We start from the raw sequence: 18528 nt of genomic DNA on the forward strand, positions 1-18528 counted from the left end.
TCTGCCAGTGAAATTGCCCCGAGGCCTCGGAGGAGGAGGACCACAATCAGCCCCACAGGCGTCAGGTGGGAAAGAAGCAAAGGCAGCAACACCCCGCGCAGTGAAGATGTCAGATGGTGACTAACGGGCTTTTCTAGGCCATTGTCACCAATGCTGGAGAAATATTCCACTTTAAAAATAAATGTAAAGCAAAATCCAAAATTAACTCTCCCCAGATAACCCCTTTCCAAAGAAAGACCACATCACAATCCACATGTGGCCATTCGTGGAGGATTTAACCCGAGGACATCTCCCTGTCCTGGCTAGGGATGCTTCCCAGGCCCCATACCCCAGTCCTACAGCTGGTGCCTGCCAACCTCTTCAGTCCTCAGACAGACCCCAACTTCATCTGCTTCTCTGTTCTCCCAGAGGCCGGACCTACAGCAGAAGGGTCCTTGCCCTCCTGGCCCTGATCTAAAGGTGCTAGAAGATAATCACACAGTGGATGGGAAGGAAACCTTCTGAGAGTACAAGCCCCATCCTTTCCTCACCCCGCACATCACCCTTCTTTATTTTCCTAGTTTTGGCCACACAAGCTAACAACAAACACACATGGAGCGTTGCCAGCTACATAATTCCGCGCTTCTCTTGAGCTACACAGATGAAGAAAAAGTGCTAGTGCTGGACTAACACTGCTACTTACCTGCTGAGTAACTTGGAGCAAATTCATTTATCCAGCCGGCAGCTATTTATTGAGCATCTACTACAGATGCTTCTAGTTTACAGTGGAGTCAGAGAGAGACTCACAAAGACTAACAAACACTGCTAAGGCTCTTAAGGCCACAGGTGTTTGTACAATTTCTCCCTACTGAAAAGTGAAATATCACATCTACCCTACTCAGGAGGCTGAGGCAAAAGGATCACTTGAGCCCAGAAGTTCAATGCTGTAGTGTGCTATGATCGTGCCTGTGAATAGCCACTGTACTCCAGCCTGGACAACACAGCAAGGCTCTGTCTCTCTAAAACAACCTACCAACCAACCAAGAGAGAGGAGGGAAGAGTTAATAGAGTTAATATTTGACCAATCAATAGGCATTTGTTTGTAGCTAACAAGCCTTCAGAAATGTTGAGTGAGGGTTGCTGCTCTGCTAAGATGGTCAGTCTATCATTAGCCATGTGTAACAGTCACTTCCTAAAATATTCCTGCAGTTATTATAGCACTGCACTAAGCCACTTATCTAGCCACATTTGGGGTTAATTGCTGGTGATAAGAGCAACATAAATATCCTAAGCCACAGCCTTGCCTGACAAGGTTTTAATGCCAACCACCAACCAAGTTTTCTTCCCCTCTGACAGGCCTGCAATCATTTTTAGTGGCTATCACTTTTTACTGAATCACCACAATAAACCCTTTAGATATAAACAACTTGCCCTTCAATACAGCCATATATCAGACTCGGTGTCATCACATGACCCCTCCGCTGAGGAAGGAGGCTCAAGGCAGCAGTTCTCAATCTGGCGCACATCAGATCACCCAGAGTGTTACAAAATGCTGATGCCCAGCCACCACCAGGGTGCCTGGACACTGGGATTAGGTGGAAGCTCCTCGACGTGCCTTCGCTTCCCACACCTTAAGCTCTGACTGAGTCCTTGAGGTTAACCCACCCAGAAAGCCTAAGCCTCAGCCCTGGGCATTCAAAGTGAAAAGCTGAGGCTGACACATGCACCGTAATACATGGCAATAAACTACAAGGAAGTTGATAAGGCACCGTGGGAACTGCTATTTCCTGGGACTGCTTTTAAAAGAATGAAGAATCCTTTTTGGAATTTGTGTACTGATCCACACTCATATGTACTATCCTTCAATATGCCCAGGAACTTGCCTCTTGTGGAGTCTATAAGGTCCTCCTGCATCTTAACAGCTGCAAAGAAAGAAGCAGGGAGGAGGCAGCGCACAGGCAAAGACTCCAGAAGAGCCGGGTAGAGGGAGAAGAAAATGGGGCAACACAGCCCTTCCCAACATCACCTGACAGCGCAGTGGGGATCCCAGAAAGGGAGAGGAGGTGAAAACCAGTGTTTTCTATTGTTTTACTTATTTTCATTTATTTATTTTTATTTAGATAGGATCTTGCTCTGTGCCCAGGCTGGAGTGCAGTGGCCCAATCACAGGTCACTATAGCCTCGACCTCCTGGGCTCCAGTGATTCTCTTGCCTTGGCCTCCTGAGTAACTGGGACCACAGGTCCATGCCACCATGCCTGGCTAATTTTTTCATTTTATGTAGAAAAAGGGCCTTGCTGTGTAAGCCCAGGCTGGTCTCGAACTCCTGGCCTCAAGCAGTCTTCCTGCCTCTGCTTCCCAAAGTGCTGGGATTACAGGTGTGACCCACCCACTGTGCCCAGCTGAAAACCAGTGTTTTCTAAGGCAGGACCCACACACAAGGAAGAGAGATGGGGCTTTGGTAGAGGAGATGCTAGCCCAAGGAGGAAGCACCCAGAGGGACCCCTTCCTGTGCCAAAGTCAGAACTCCTGTGGAACCTGAGAATGGGCACTATCTGCCTTCTTCTCACAGTGTTTGGCAAGTAGGGATCTAAAAATCAGTAACATTCAGCAAATATTTGGGGATTGAAACAGACAAGATCCCTGCTCTCAGAGAGCCAACAGTCCAGTGGAAAGACACATAAACAAGCCTATCAAGAAAAATTACAAACCAGCTAAGTGCTACAGAGAAAAAGAAGGGGATGTTTCTAATTTAGATTTACGGTGTCAGATGCCACAAAGACAGGCAGGGCCCCAGAGGTGTGCAAGCCCACACTGCTCACCCAGGGTTCAGCTCAGGCCCTTGTCCCTCTGCAGCCTGCTCAGCTGAGATGCCAGAGCCAAGACATTTCCCAGCTGGCATCACCTATAGGGAGCCAGTCAAGGGGGCAGATGGATTCCTTCCACTCAGCGTGGTGAAATGCTTACAGGAAAGGGACTTGGCCAGAGGAAGACTGGGGACTAGGGCACATTAACTGAACACACAAACAGCCTTCCCATCCCCAAAAGAAAATGTGAAAATAAAATCTCAAAGATCCACTTAGCAAACAAGTTTCATTTTCCTTTAGTTTTCTTGAGAAGAGCGACAGGAACAGAAGTGGATCTGGAGCACAGCTAAAGGATGCAGGGGCATTTCTTAGGGTGTGAATGGTGCTGGGGAACTGGGCTTCAGAGATGCCCTAGAAACGCTCTAGTAAGCACCAAGCTTCGTATCTACTGAATGTGACTCTACAGAGAGACCCTGGGTCCGACTTCCAGGGCTGTACCAAGGGATGATCCTGATAGGTCCCCAGCAGCCTCCTCCCTTCCCTCCCCATCCCACTTATGCCACCAGAAGACGGGCTATGCGGCAGCCTCACCCCAGAGCTGAGCAATCATAACATCACTTCAGACCCCTCTTCTGGGTCTCAGTTCCTACTCAGTCATCCATAAAACCACTCAGGAGCTCTTCATAGGTAAACAGTAGATCCCGGCTGCCCCCTAAACAAACACTTCAGCACAGCCCCAAAGCAGGCTCAGGAAATGACAACCCATCTAATGCCCATCTGAGCCAGACACCATGAGGAAAGGAGGGCCATCACGAATAAAAAGCCACGCATTCCAAAACCAAACTGAGACAACTGCCTGAGAGCAGCTGGGCCCTCCACACAGCTTCCGAAAGCACCACGGGGAGGACCTAGCACGGCCCTAACTGTGAAAAGAACACTGGGTTTAGAGTCAGAGGTCTGAATTGGTACAGCAGCTCCTGAGTTAACTAACTGGCATTGTGACCTGAATGGGGTCAGTTCACCTCTATGAGCCTCTATTTCCTCCTCTCCAAAACCACATCAGCATCATAGGTCTGTAACCGACCTCAGAGCTTACAGAGTGCTCTCACCTGCATTAACCTGTTTGAGGTACCCAGGAACAGATCCAATATATCAAGAATCTGCCATCTCCAGTGTATACAGGAGAGAAAAGGGACTGGAAAGAGCTTAGGGTAACTCAGCCAGGATTACACAGTCAGGGTTGTTGTCTCCTGGGCCTCCAGGCCCCAAAGCCAATGGTTGTCTCGTTTTAACACATCACCTCCTCAGAACTGCCATGAGAAGCAAACGAGATCACACATAAACAAATCCTTGTCACCTAAAAAATGTTAATTAAATATAAAGGCATTTGAGTCTTTTGGCTGGTATTTGAGCCAATGTCTAGTCCAGGTCTCAACCCTAGAATGCCCAAGTCTCATCCTGAGAGATTAATATAAATGGTCTGGGGTGGGCCTTGCTAAGGTATATTTTCTTTCTTTCTTTTATTTTTTAATCATTTCAGTCTTAAGGTTATACCTGAAGTTAAGGCATATTTTCAGAACTCCCTAGGGGATTCAAAGGTGTGCCCAGGATAGGAAATCTCTGGTCTATAGCCCTCCCTTCCCCTTCCTCGCTCCACTACCCATATGATCACCCTAATCCTAACCCTAACAGACCATGCAGGATGACACGGGGACGCTCAAAAGGACCTGGACCTAGGTCTCCCATGAATATGTGACAATCCCCTCTCTGGCAAGGGTCATGTTTCACTTCTTTGGATATATGTCGCACACTGTAGGAGCTTAGTAAGTGAGCACTGAGGCCGGGTGCAGTGGCTCACACCTGTTATCCCAGCACTTTAGGAGGCCAGGGAAGGCAGACTGATTGAGGCTAGGAGTTCAAGACCAGCCTAGGCAACATAGTGAGATCCCATCTCTACAAAAAATACAAAAACTGGTGGCGCATGCCTGCAGTCCCAACTACTTGGGAGGCTGAAATGGAAGAAGCACCTCAGCCCGAGGAGGTCAAGGCTGCAGTGAGCTGTGACTGCACCACTGCACTCCAGCCTGGGCAACAGGGAAGACCCTGTCTCAAGAAATCAATCAATCAATCAATAAAAAGTAGTGAATTGAACTCAACTGGATTTTAGATGCTTGAGCACAGTGGTCTGGGCTGGTTCCACCTGAGTAGTAGTGCCAAAACTAGAGAAATGCTGAAGAGAGACTGCCTCCAAAGACAAGGTGTCTGTACACTCCAGTAGAAGAAGATTTAACCAATGACTGAGCCCTCCACTGACCGAGAGATGTCACAGCCCCTCCAGGAAGCTGGCAAGCCCTTTAGTCAGCACATACCTTCTTTCAGACCTGCATGAAATGCCCTAAATCGAGGGTCCTTGCTTCTCATCCTAAGAAAACCTTTTTTTTTTTTTTTTAAGGTCATAAATTCTGCTGCCACCTTATAACAGCAGCTTAGAAACCTGAAGACAGGTCAGAGCATAAATGGGAAAGGGCACAGAAAGCCACACATTTTTAAGAAGTAAAAATTCAGCTGGGCATGGTGGCTCATGCCTGCAATCTCAGCACTTTGGGAGCCCAAGACAGGTGGATTGCTTGAGCCCATGAGTTCAAGACAAGACTGGGCAAGCTGGCAAGATCCCATTTTTATAAAAAAAAAAAATTACAAAAAATAGCTGGGCATGGTGTTGCACACCTGTAGTCCCAGCTACTCAGGAGGCTGAGGTGGGAGGATCGCTTGAGCCCCAGAAGCAGAGGTTGCAGTGAGCCAAGATCACACCACTGTACTGTAGCCTGTGCAACAGAGTAAGACCCTGCCTCAAAGTAAAAATTCAAAAAAAGTAGTATGTCTTTTAAAAAACTGTCTTTTGGCCAGGTGTGGTGGCTAACACCTGTAATCCCAGCATTTTGGGAGGCTGAGGCAGGCAGATCACCTGAGGTCAGGAGTTTGAGACCAGCCTGGCCAACATGTCGAAATCCCGTCTCTACGAAAAATACAAAAATTAGCTGGCCATAGTGGTGCATTCCTGTAGTCCCAGTTACTTGGGAAACTGAAGCAGGAGAATCACTTGAACCCAGGAGGTGGAGGTTGCAATGAGCTGAAATCATGCCACTGCACTTCAGTCTGGTTAACACAGCGAGACTCTGTCTCAAATAATAATAATAATACAATTAAATTTAAAAATTAAAAATAAAGTAAAAACTGTCTTTTAAATTTCATATAATTTCTCAAGTCCAGCAATCAATCAGCTGTTGATAAGCACATGCTATCAAATGGAAGAAACGGGCCGAGGCAGGGCCAGGGCTCCAAGTGTGCTATGGAGGTCTGCACCTCATGCATTTTGTCCTTAGAAAGCAGCCTCCCTGCCTCCCTGGTGTTCAGGTCAGACCTGGGTTAGCATGCAGGCTTCTCCACTCTCTGTTTGGATTCCCCTAGAAAAAGCCTGAGACAGGGATTTGAGTACGAGTGACTTTTCTCAGAGGTGACCCTGGGAAACATTAGAAGGAAAGTAGAGGAGTGGAGAAATGAGAAAGGAAGGAAAGAAAGCCCCTAAAAAGAAGAGTGTGTTATCAAGCCTATAACTACCATGAGCCATTAGAGATTAACCCTTCTAGAGAGCTCTGGGAGACCATGCAGAATGCCAGCCTTAGAATGAGATTCCCCCAACCCCAAGGTCAAACGAGCTGGGGCATCCGTCTGCTGCTGCCCAACACCCACTGGTTGACAGCTGCTCTTGGTGGGTAACTCCCTGGCACTTCTGACTGACCCTATCAGCAGGCCCCAAGGTTGAAGGCCAGAGAAAACCCTCAGGTTCTAGGAGCTGGAAGTCTGGCTGGCATGAGTAAAAGGTACATGCCCAGGGGATAGGGGCAGGGTGCGGAACCATCTGTCACAGGCTTGCTGTGTGACCTTGGAGAAGTTACTTACCTTCTCTTAACCAAGCTTCTGGAGTGGTGTAAAATAAAAAAAAAAAAGGATAAAAAATGTCTTCCTTGTAAGGGTGACATGAAGATTAGATAAGGTCATGCATGGAAGGGATTAGCTCAGTGCCAGGTTTGTAGTAAAGACTCGATATAGGCTATTGGTTATCCTCAATATGCTTAATGAGCTTCCTCCTTTCGGAGAGTGGGGATGGGAAAGAAACATTTGGAAAAAGCTGATCTGTACGGGTCCCTCACTACTTCACCATGGGTAGCCACACACTCAGTGCCTGAAGCAAAAGTTCCAGAAAGACATTCAAGGGACCCCAAGTCCACCAAGGGTCATGGTGCAGAAGCCCAAGGTGTTACTAAGTCTAATGACAGCAGAAAATTCCTAAAAGAAACTGATGCAAGATAAAGGAGGCATTCCCTTAGTCCCTGCCAGCCCCCTCAATTTATGTTATAAAGGATTTCTGACCCAGATGGAGACTGAGACTTGAAAGCAGGCAGCAGGCCAATGCAGTCTAAGTAATCTTCCTGAGGGAGGAAAGCCACCAAACAAATGCCCCCATCTAGATGCCTTTGGGTCGGCCTGGCCCAGAGGCCAGGGGCTAGATCTTGAGAAACTTCAAGGCTCCTCCCAGCCCCTGAAAAAGTGTGTCCTAACAAACACTAATGCCCTCCCCCCAATAGGTTCCTTCGGAAAATGCTGCTGGAATCAAATGCGTCTGAAAAAGGCTTCATGCCATATCCCCCTCTTGGCAGATTCTTATACCTATTACATATTAAAAGCTTTAATGCCTAAGAATTCTTTAACCCAGTATTTCCTAAATTTATTTGACACAGACAGTATTTGTGTAAAACAGTCCCCCTCTAACCTCAGTTTTGCTTTCCATGGTTTCGGTTACCCACGGTCAACCATGGTCTGAAAATATTCAATGGAAAATTCCAAAAATAAGTAATTCCTTACTTTTAAACTGTACACCATTCTGAGTAGTGTGATGAAACCTCCCCGTTCTGCTTCGCCCTGCCCAGGACATGAATATCCTTTTGTCCAGCAGACCCACGCTGAACACGCTACTCACCCGCCGTGGCCGGCTTAGTTATCAGATCAACTGTCACAGTGCTGCAGTGCTTAAGGAACCCTTGTTTTACTTAATAATGTCCTCAGAATACAAGTGTAGTGATACTGGCAGTTCAAATATGCCAGAGAGAAGCTCTAAAGCACTTTCTTTCTTTATTTTTTATTTTTTTTGAGACAGGGTCTCTTATTTTACCACCCAGGAGGGAGTACAGTGGTATGATCACGGCTCACTGCAGCCTTGACCTCCCAGGCTCAAATGACCCTTCCACCTCAGCCTCCAGGTAGCTAGGATTATAGGTGCATGCCACCACACCTGACTAACCTTTTTTTAAAATTTTTTGTGGAGACAGGGGTCTCACTAGGCTGCCCAGGCTGGTCTCAAACTCCCAGACTCAAGCGATCCTTCCTCCTCAGTCCCCCAAAGTGCTGAGATTACAGGCATGAACCACTGTGCCTGGTCCCACTGCGCCCAGCCCCTAAAGTGCTTTCTCTAAGGGAAAATGTAAAAGTTCTCAACTTAATAAGGAAAGAAAAAAATCATATGCTGCGGTTGCTAAGATCTACAGTATGAACAAATCTTCTATCTGTGAAACTGTGGACAGTATATCGTCAAAACTGTTCTGTTGTATTATTATTGTTAATCTCTTACTGTGACTAATTTATAAATTAAACTTTATCACAAGTATAGATACACAGAAAAAACATAGTGCATACAGGGTTTGATACTATCCATGATTTCAGGCATCCACTGGGGGTCTTGGGCTATATCCCCCTCGGATAAGGAGGGACTACTGTATGTGAGACATCTATGAACAGCCCTCCAAGGGCACACTTAGTGGGAGATCCTGGGCTGAAGGCAGTCCTGAGAGCTATGGCCCATCATCTTGGCAACCGTATGGCCTAGCACAGTGCCTAGTATACAGTAAGCACCTAATAAATGATTGTTATCTGAACAATTAGGGGGAAGGCTGAAAGAATGACTTAATGATGGTTTTCAAATCTGTGAAGTGATATAGTATCGGCAGTGCCAGGCAACAGCTCTCTGTTTCTAAGAAGGCACATATTTTAAATTGCAGCAGGAGGGATTTTGGAAGCCCTGCTCAGAGTTTAGGATTACAACCCACCAAAATAGGCTTCCAAGCCGAGCTGCGTCGCTTCCTTCTGTGGAGGTGTTGGTCTAGCACTTCGGCAGAGCCTAGAGTCTGCGTGCAGACATCCACCCACCCCACCACCCATTCATTCACTTGCTTGCTCATTCAAACCCTTACTGAGCACCTACTGTGTGCTGAGCACTGATGGAGGTAAGGCACTGGGTCCCTCAGGACCCCTTCCAAAGCCAAGTGGGACCTTAGTGAGTTCTGTGATAAGGCCCAGGGAGCCCTGAAGGGGAAGGAAGAGGGGGCCATGAAAGTGTGAGGTCAGGAAGCCTCAAGCCCAGATGCAGCAGCTCATAACCTGACCACAGCAAGAGGTAATGGGCAGGGAGAGGGGGCCTATTACAGTTTCACACTAACACATGAGGCTGGCCTAAGGAATAAAGGCTCTACTGTCTCCTTGTGCTTGTTTGCCTACCCTCCTCTTTCTCTTGTGACCACATCTCATTGTTCCCAGAGAACAGCCCTGCCCCCACTTCCAAGTCCTTCCCCTCCCCATACTCACAGTTCCAATCTCCTCTTCCTTTCTTTAAGCACACTCCCCTTCCTTCCCACCACCTCAGAATTCCTCCCTATCTTCTCCCTGTCTTGTTCCTCCACCCCCTGACTTCCTCATTCTCCACACTCTATACCATCCCTTCTGGATCTGGGATGTCAGTGGCTTTCATATCCACTAACCAGACAAATGAATAAACCACAAGTCAAACCTAGGCCCATTTCTACTAACCTCCCTCCTCAAAAGCTGAGCTACAGATTGTTTTGCCTGAAAAAGGATTGGGGCAAGGAACAAGAGAGAGTCCAGGGCTGAGCACCCCTCTCATCGTGTTTTACCAACACCATGACCCAATCGCCTTCCAGATCTGCATCTCTAAGTTAGTATACACTCACCAGCCCCACCTGGTTGCCTCCCAATAAGTCTGCATGTATACACTGATTGTGCTTCTTTTAAACAGGGGCTGAGATGGGCATGATAAGAGGACACCCCAGTGGACTTTACAAGGTCTTGCCATACTGTTGCAAGACACCGACACAAAGAATTCCAGGCTTAGGTGTAACTGGAGCAGTCATCTTGGCCAATGATGCCAGACCTAAGAGCTGATCATCAAAATCACCTGGGGAGCCTTGACAACCAGCTCCAATGTGTTTTAAATAGAGATCCATTCCTGAGCCCCGCCCCAGACCTTTGGAAGTTGTACCTTCCCAGTGGGGCCTGAGAGTCTGAATTTTTCAAAAACTTCCCAGGTGATTATGATAAGCCAAAGTTAACAATCAATGATGCAGTCAGTGACGCATCCAAACTTCCACCAAGCAGTCAATTTCCTTAGTAACAAGCCTAGGAGGTGGCCATCCAGTCTCCACTTGAATACCTCCACTGACAGAGAGCTGGCTACCCCAAGAGGCACCTGGTTTGGCTGCTGCAAACCCAATGGCTAGAAAGGTATCACCTACCTATAACTGAGACCTGTCTACTACTTCCACCCATTTGCCACAAGCCTACCCTTGGGAGCAGCAGAAAATAATTTAGCTCCTCTTCTAATGTCTGAAAAGAGGGATCCCAACAGAAAATAATTTAGCTCCTCTTCTAATGTCTGAAAACAGGGATCCCAGCAATAACACCTTGCCCTTCACATTAGGTTTTCTTATCTGATACGGTCTGCTCTTCTCTCAGATAAATATATGCTATTCTCTCAAATGCCCTCTCAGAAGTTTCCAGTCCCCTTACAAAACTAATCACTCTCCTCTGAATTCTAGAATCAGAGGCCATTGTATTTCAGACCAGGCCTCAACTCTCTGATGAACTGGATAAGACTGTAAACCTAACCAAGATTCTATGGGCATTTTCTAATAGCCACTCCAAAATGCAGGCTCACATTATGCTCACTGTCCACTAACTAGAAACCCCCAGATTTTCTTCACGATGCTGTAAAGAGAAATCTTCCCTGTCCTACATTTGGATTGCCTTAAGGAGGGGGAAAAAAAAAAAAAAGCAGGGCTTTCCAATTTTGTGTTTGGGAGCAGAATGAATGCTGATCCTGCCTTCCATGAGCCAGCTACCCTCATCTGATAAGCATGGATGAGAGAAGGATGCTAGAGCCTCACTTACATAACTGTGCCCAAAGGATTTACGAGCATCATCATGTTGAAGCACCCAGAACAGGCTACGCTCCTGGGAAAGACACGACTGCAGACTGCAACCACCACAAGATAAAGTTAACTGAAGTAGCAAGCAGGCAGCCATGGACAGGAAGGCACCCAGCAAGAGGCTGCACCATCACAGGAGACTCCCTCTTCGGTTCCCTGTTTGGTGAGGACCAAGGTGGCAGTTCCATTCACACCTCTCAGGGGAGAGAAGGCCTGGCCCAAGCAGGGGCCACCGCTCTGTGTGTGTTCCAGCTGCACCCCTCTCCCCGCCCCATGAGAGGGACTCATGGCCAGAGCTTGAATACACAGGAGAGTTCCTATCCAAGCTTTCTACACTGATTTTGAAACTCTCTGCAGGGTTGTGATGGGGTTTAATGCATCATCCATGTCCTCTTTACAGACAAACATGAGCACACTGTTCTATGCTCCACAGAACACAGTCCTCATGCTCCTGCTGCAGACAAACACTTAGATTGAATTATTAACAGTGAACATTCCTGCAAATACAGCAGCTGGGCAGTCTGCTCCTCCGCTGAGACTCTGCCATTCCTGAAGTCCTCCCCCAGGGATCAAGGCACCTTAGGAATCTAGAAGATTACCCCAACCCAGCCACTTCTGCTCCCCTCCACATCTGCTCCCCTCCAAAACCCCCTCCTAACTTCTAGAGAAAGAGGCAATCTAAAAAACAATCAGCAAATATAATCAGCCAATACGGTCAGCCTTGAGGCAAGACAAGCAGACTCTCCTCTACTCCAAAACCAAAGCCAACCCCCAACCCCAGCCTGCTGCTGTGCTAGGGTTAAGACTGCTGGTGAAGTTCACCACCACCAAATTTGTTCTATCCAGAAATGCAGGTGACAGGGGAATTAACTGGTGGCAGACAATTCCTGGGCCTGTGGGTGAATGTGTCTTCTTCCACACCACCCAGCATCTCACATGGGGCTGCCAGAGTGACCCACCAGGGAGGTGTCTGGGCCAAGTTCCAGAATAAGGTGGCAGCTCTTCAGCAGGGCTCCCTGGGCTGCTGAGCAGGTGGGTAGCAGGAAAGGTCCTTGAAAGGGAAGAAAGGGACTCCATGGAGTCAGAAGAGCCCCAGGTACTTCCCTAGGGAGCCAGAGGTCAAGAACCATCAAGGCCCAGGACCAAAAAAGCAAACGGCCAGGAGAAGCCAACTACCAGCCAAGAATAAACAGGAAAGGGCTGCCATGATCTCCTTTCAATCAAAGTTAACACAAAGGCTTCCAGGGCCACATCTACCACCTGGGTCAGACTTGTGCCAGATAGACAGATGCGCACATGCTCACACACACACGTGCACCCCTGGGCAGCCACAGCCTTGCTTCTCAGTCTACGTCCCCACCCCCACCACTCCCTTGCCTCCTTGCTACAGACATACGTGCTCACAGTCACAGAATTTCACCCACACAGCGCCTGTGCCTTTCTGATCACTAGAACAACTGGTGACAGTTGTAGGTTCAAACAGGCACAAAAGAAGAAATGCAGGAAATCACTGAGCTCCTCTGAAAGGAGTAGAGGGAAGGGCATAAGAACCTGGAGAAAGACAGGGTGGGGTGGAAGATGGGTTATCCCACACTGCTAGGGAAAACCCCTAGCAGCTCCCCCAAGCTCACAGGAACCCACGCAGGGTCAGAATCTTCCCCCTAGAAACCATGTCAGGAAGGTTGAATGTGGATGTGTAATAATAATACCACATATTTGAACAGGACTCTCCACTTTTCAAAGAGCTCTTCCATCCATTATCATCTAGAGTCACACCGGCCCGGACGATAGAGCTACTCATCTCCTAAAGTGCAAATGATCACCCTGCCCACACAGGGCACAAAGATGCCTTCTGCAAAATAATCATTAATAGCTAAGCATATGTAATAGTTGTGTGAGCATGCTTGTTTTTGTGTGAGTGCGTGCGGAAGCTCTATGTAGCAGAGTGGGATACAGTCAAACAAAAATGAGGTTGCCATGGCAACAGGCTCCGGCATCATTGCAGCCTATTAACACAAGTGAGGAATGTGTTTGGCAGATGCTCCAGTGTTATTTATGGTATGGGAAGAGCAGAGGGACTTCTAACAGGCAAAGGAGGAGAAAAAAACAACCCCATGACGCTCCTACTATACCCCAGTGAGGAGACAGGCACGACAGTGAGACAAGAGCACAGAAGAGGCTGAGAGGCCTCGAACGGGGAGGGAGAGATGGGAAAGCAAGGCCTGCAGGAAGGTAGCAGAGAGGTGAGGTGGGCAGACAGTAACAGGGACCAGGGGGAAAGGGAAGAGAAAGGAAGTCAGAGAGGAAAGGAGTAGGCAGAGAGAAAGAAGGAGCCGAGGGGGAGGGTGACAAACACTAGGGACAGAGCCACAGGGACAGAGAAGGGAAGAAGCACCATCCCACTAAGAGGGGCTGCGGCACTTTGTGTCCTGTTCCTCCCTTGAGTCAAAACCATCAGGAGCCTCCGGTTAAGAAACCAAATGCTTCTCCTAGTGGGAGCCAAGAGCAGAGCCCCACACATAAGAGAGAATCTGAAGAAGACTAAAATACACAGGTCAGATAACGATGTTGAGAACCTCAGCTAAGGGAGAGGGGGTCCAGCTTTGCAAGAGGAGCAGTAAAGAAATGCCAGTCCAGTTTACTGAGGGCCTACTATGTGCCCAAGCCACTGAGGGGAGAATTCCCAAAGCCCCAACATAGGAACTGCTCACTGCTACCCCATTTCCCTGGACATGTGTCTTCCTCAAAGAAAAGAGGAAGGCATCTAATCCAAACCACTTCACATGCCTGCTGCTCTGGGGTAACCTGAAGCAGAGGTTAATGCTAGACTGTCCCACTAATATTCCCCCATCAGCCGGCAGGGTTTGCTCAAGAAAGACAAATTTTATATGAAGCATAATCAAAAGGGTAAATCAAGTACAAACAAAAAAAGATAGCGTTTTCTCTGAAGCCAAATAGAGGAAATGTTTGCATTCCCTTGTCTTGAACCATTCATAACAAGTTCTGCACCACTCAGGACAGATCATATAAAGTAAATGTAAATCCACCCAAAATCCCACAGCCTTGCAAAGGTCTAAAGACCACAACGGGTAAAAGAAGAATGGGGTGGGAGCCAGTGAGGGTGTGGAGAGAAGGAAGAGGGATTTGCCTAAGGAACCAGAAGGGGAAGTCAGTCAGACAGACACTCTCTGTTGCTGCAATGGTATTTTCATGCTAAGATGGAATAGGGGCACCCCAGGTTCAGCACCCCTTTCCTGGGATCTGACTCCAACCTCCCTCAGGAGAAACCATACCTACATCTGTAATCAGACCTTGTGTCCCAAGTCTGGTTCACAAAATACCCTGAACTATCCCGAAAATCTCCATATGGATGACATGCCCCTTCCTCTGCAGAAAAGCTACAATCCACCCAAGTCAGGAGCAGTCCCCAAAGATACAACGACCATCTGAAAGCACGAGTTCTCAGGTCAAAAGAGTTGGGGCTTTTATAAGCACTAACAATGGTAGCAACTTTTATGCCACCAGCTCTCAAAAGGTTTCTCTCTCGAGTTCAAAGCTGGTCTCTAAAGATTTTTTTTCTTCTGATCCCAGATCAGAAAACTTTTAACTTAGCATCAACATCCCCACCTACTCCACTCATTGGACCCCAACTATACTGGCAAGCAGTTATTAAAGCCCTACTAAGTACTCTGCACTGTGTTAGGCAAGGAAGAGAGAATGGAGAAGGAAAAACACATATACCTTGGGATTTGTGCCTTCAAAGAGGTTACATTGGACAGACAGCAAAACCAGTGGACACTGGAGAACGAGTAAGTGCTCCACTCTGTGGCTATGACTCTACTGTTAATCATGCAGAAGACCAAGAAGCCAGCGTGGCTGGAATGGAAGGAGAAGGCTCCCTGTAGGGGAGTATGGCTTGGGGCAGAGGACATTAGAAGTGGAAGGGGCATAAACAATCCTCTCTTTCTCTAGAAAAGGCAGTGAAGGCCCAGAGAGCTTGCATGTCCCCTTCCTCCCAGTCACAGAGCACCTTGTGGGTTCAGCTAGAGCCCAGAGCCCTGAAACGTATAACAATGCTATTTCCTATGGGAGAATACTGTGTCCAGGAAGCCAGGGGACACAGGAGAACAACTCAAGAAAGATGCGGTACTCAAGAGGATAAAAGTCTAAGGGAAGGTACTAGAAGAGGGGAGAGGGAGGAAGGCAACAATAATGGAATACCCTTAATAGGTTCTATTAGATAAAGCAGACACTAGTTGGGGGATGTGTGTACTGGGGTCCAAGGTGAAGAGACTTGCCTGTAGCAAGGGCCCAGTTGACTCTCACAGTGGAGCAGCATGCAAACAAGCAGGTTCAGAAGCAATCACGGATGAGAACCATGAAACCAGATCACAGGACACTAAAGGGAGATGGTGTGGACATCAGGAGGCTCCTCTCACCCTGAGGTCAGGATTGCCAACATGCCCCTCTCCTGGAAGCCTTTAAGAGAGTTCACCAGTTAACCAGGCAAAACTTATATTTCTTCCTGAACCTATAGTTCAAATCCCAGCAGGGATAAAATGTCCCCACCACAAGCAATGACCAGGAGGACCCACATGAAGGGGTCATGATGTTCAACACCAGGTTTCTGTTCAGGCCAGAAAAGGAATTGCCACCACACACATCTCAGAGGCTCCTTCCCACTTTAGCTAAAGGCAGCTTTTTGGTTTTGGGCACTTTGCTAACTGAAACAAACTTGTCAGTCCTCTTGCAAGTTCCGGGATATATCCAGCCCCCAAATCCCCAGCCTCAGACAGGTGGCAGGTTCCTGCTATCTCCTCCTTAGCACTGAGCAAGGGGTGCAGGGTGTCCCCTCCCCAACCTTCTATCGGGGCTGGATTAACAAAGCAGCAGTGGTGCTTAGGAGGGGATGGATGCTAGAGGGTCCAGCCAGTTTTGTTAGGGACCTTTTGTATACAGGAACAGAAGCTCAGGAAGAGATGGAGACCACGCCATATAATTTTCTCCTCCAAAACCCTTTCTCACTGCATTCCCACAGTGATGACTACAGTTCAATGTACGTTATCTAAGGAGCAAGGAACATTGCAAACGACACAAGAGGACTCTTTGTAAACGAAGCTGCTGGGGCTCAGAGGAGGGTGCAAAGCTCCTAGTCAACATGGCCAAGCCCTGTCTTTCTGGCTCTTTTCACCATCCCAAAGGGTAAGGGTGGGATCCCTTTCTTTGGAGTCAAGCAGAGGCCTGCCTGCCCCGCAGTCCAGTCCCGGTGGCCAAGTGGGCCCCTACCTGTTTGAGCAGGAACTGGTCCTGGGCGTTGGTGCGCAGGGCGATGGCCAGGTGGAGGGCGGACAGGAGCACCCCGCTGAGCACCGCGGCCCGCATGCGCACGGGCAGCAGCGTGTAGATGGTGTAGATGAAGAACACGGTCCACCAGATGCCCTCGGAGGCGCTGCGCGGCTGCGGCAGCAGCAGGCCCACCACCTGGACGGCCAGCACCACAGCGATGAGCGCATAGCAGGCCAGGCCCATGTGGTCCTGGTGGAAGGCGGCACGGTTGCAGAGCACAGCCATGATGAGGATCACGCCCACCGCGGCCGCCAGCACCGCCAGGTAGGGCAGCTGGAGCGGGGGCCGCGCCGCGTGGAAGGCCAGCATGACCAGGCACACGAGCACCAACACGGCCATGAGCATGGTGAGGCTGCTCTGGTTCAGGCGGAAGAAGTAGCGCTGGTACAGCCGCTCCAGCTTGTCCGACGGGAACTTCTTGGAGCGGAATATCTGCAGCAACGCCAGGCAGCAGGCGCCCAGGGACAGCACCGCGCCGGGCCCCGCACCGGAGCCCGAATCCGCCGAGCTGCCGCCATCCCCGGACCCCTCGCCGCCCTCGACGGCGCTGGCCTCCACCTCGTCGGCCGCGCGGCCCTTGCCCCGCCGCTCCTCCAGGCCCACCTCCACCGAACGGGGGCGCACCTCCGTCCCGCCCGCCGCGGCCGCCGCCGCAGCCGAGCCGCCGCCGCCGCCCGCAGGGGGCGCCCGGGTGCTGCCCCCGCCGGCCGCGCCCCGCCGTTGCCGGCGGCTGCCGCGACCGCAGTCGTCCCCGCCGCGCTCCTGCCAGGCGGACTTGGAGCGAAAGCTGAAACCGAAGCCCCCGGCCAGGGGGTCGTCGCCGCTCAGCGGAGGATCGTCGTCGTCGTCGCTGCGCCAGCGGCTGGCCAGGCGCTGCTGCTGCTGCTGCGGGGCCACCGCCCCCCCGGGTTTCTTGGTGGAGCCGCGGGCCGAACCCCCGGGGACGTGGGGGTAGCCATTGGCGCGGGAATCGGCCTCGCCCCACGCTGAGCGGTGTTCCGGGCCTCCCCGGGGCGCTGCCGCCGCAGTCTTCTGCGCTGCGAAGCCCGGGGGGCTCACGCTTTTGGAGCCGGACATCCCCCCGTCGGCCTCGTGGTCTCCTTCCTCCTCCCCCGGAAGCCGGGCCGGGGGTCTCCAAGGGGAGGGCGGCCCGCCGAGCAGGGGGACCAGGCTAGGGTCACACGTCGGGGGCGGCCCGGGGCCCTGAGCCGCTGCGGGACATCTTGGCACCCCCGTCCTGAGCGGAGGAGGAGGGCGCTGCCCGAGGTGAGAAGTAGCTGAGGATCCGCGTCGGAAGTCCCAGGTCCAAGTTGGAGTTGCCTCCGAGCTGGGGCAGCGGGGACTGGTCGGGCTGCTGCTGCGTCGTGCGCGGAGAGACGTCTGGGCTCCTGGCTCGTGTCGAGCTCGACGAGGGCCGGAGTTGCGGCCGAGGGGGAACGGAGAGGTGTCCTTGCGGGCGGCGCCTCCCCGGGCCGGCAGTGCACGGGCGCGGCACTCGAAGATTCCGCCTAAGCGGAGCCCTGCTGCTCTCGGGGCTCAGCGGCGGCGAGGGCGGCTCGGCGGGGGTCCCGGCGAGGAGACACAGCGGGTGCCCTTTCCTCGCAGCGGACTGGGAGCGACTGGGAGGTGCTGGCGCCAGCCAGCATTATTTTCTTACGAGGGGTGGGGAGGTGGGATGGGAGGTGGAGAGGACGGGGGAGGGGGCGGCGGGCGGAGCAATAGCTCCGGAGCCCCGGGGGGGAGGGTCCTGGAGCCCGGGGGGGCCGTCGCCCGCATCCCCCACCTCCCGCGGCGAGAGTGGAAGCGTGGCCCGGGCGAAAACCGACCCGAGCCTTCCGCGCGTCCGCGCAGGGGGCGGGGTCCGGGTCCCGGACCGGCTCCTGCGGTGCGGCCCTTCCCCTCTTGCCTCCCCCTTTCCAGCAAAAGGAGCGGGGCCGGCCGGGACCCGCCGGCCGGGAGAGCTGTCGCGCCTGCTCCGCAAGCCCAGAGCTCCTCGCCGCCGGCTGCCGGCCCACCGCGGCCGGCGCGGAAAGACTAGGCGGAGGGCGAAATCCGGCGCCGCGC

At 50.9% G+C, this 18528-nt stretch overlaps 1 protein-coding gene across 3 annotated transcripts in view; it reads right to left on the reverse strand.

Annotated features, from left to right (window-relative positions):
• Positions 1-18080, reverse strand: part of ADCY5 (adenylate cyclase 5) — a 161532-nt gene extending 143452 nt beyond the window's left edge. For 2 of the 3 annotated variants that reach the window (XM_037731217.1, XM_017508211.2), the window contains exon 1: positions 16405-18071. In XM_037731217.1, coding sequence (XP_037587145.1) covers positions 16405-17541 — 1137 coding nt within the window. In that variant the 5' untranslated portion in view covers positions 17542-18071. Of the gene's footprint in view, positions 1-16404 lie in introns of all 3 variants that reach the window. The other variant, XM_017508210.2, reaches the window with a different exon arrangement.
• Positions 18081-18528: the final 448 nt, after the last annotated feature.

Source organism: Cebus imitator, unplaced genomic scaffold (genome assembly GCF_001604975.1).
Source record: "Cebus imitator isolate Cc_AM_T3 unplaced genomic scaffold, Cebus_imitator-1.0 Scaffold387, whole genome shotgun sequence".
Lineage (NCBI taxonomy): Eukaryota > Metazoa > Chordata > Mammalia > Primates > Cebidae > Cebus > Cebus imitator.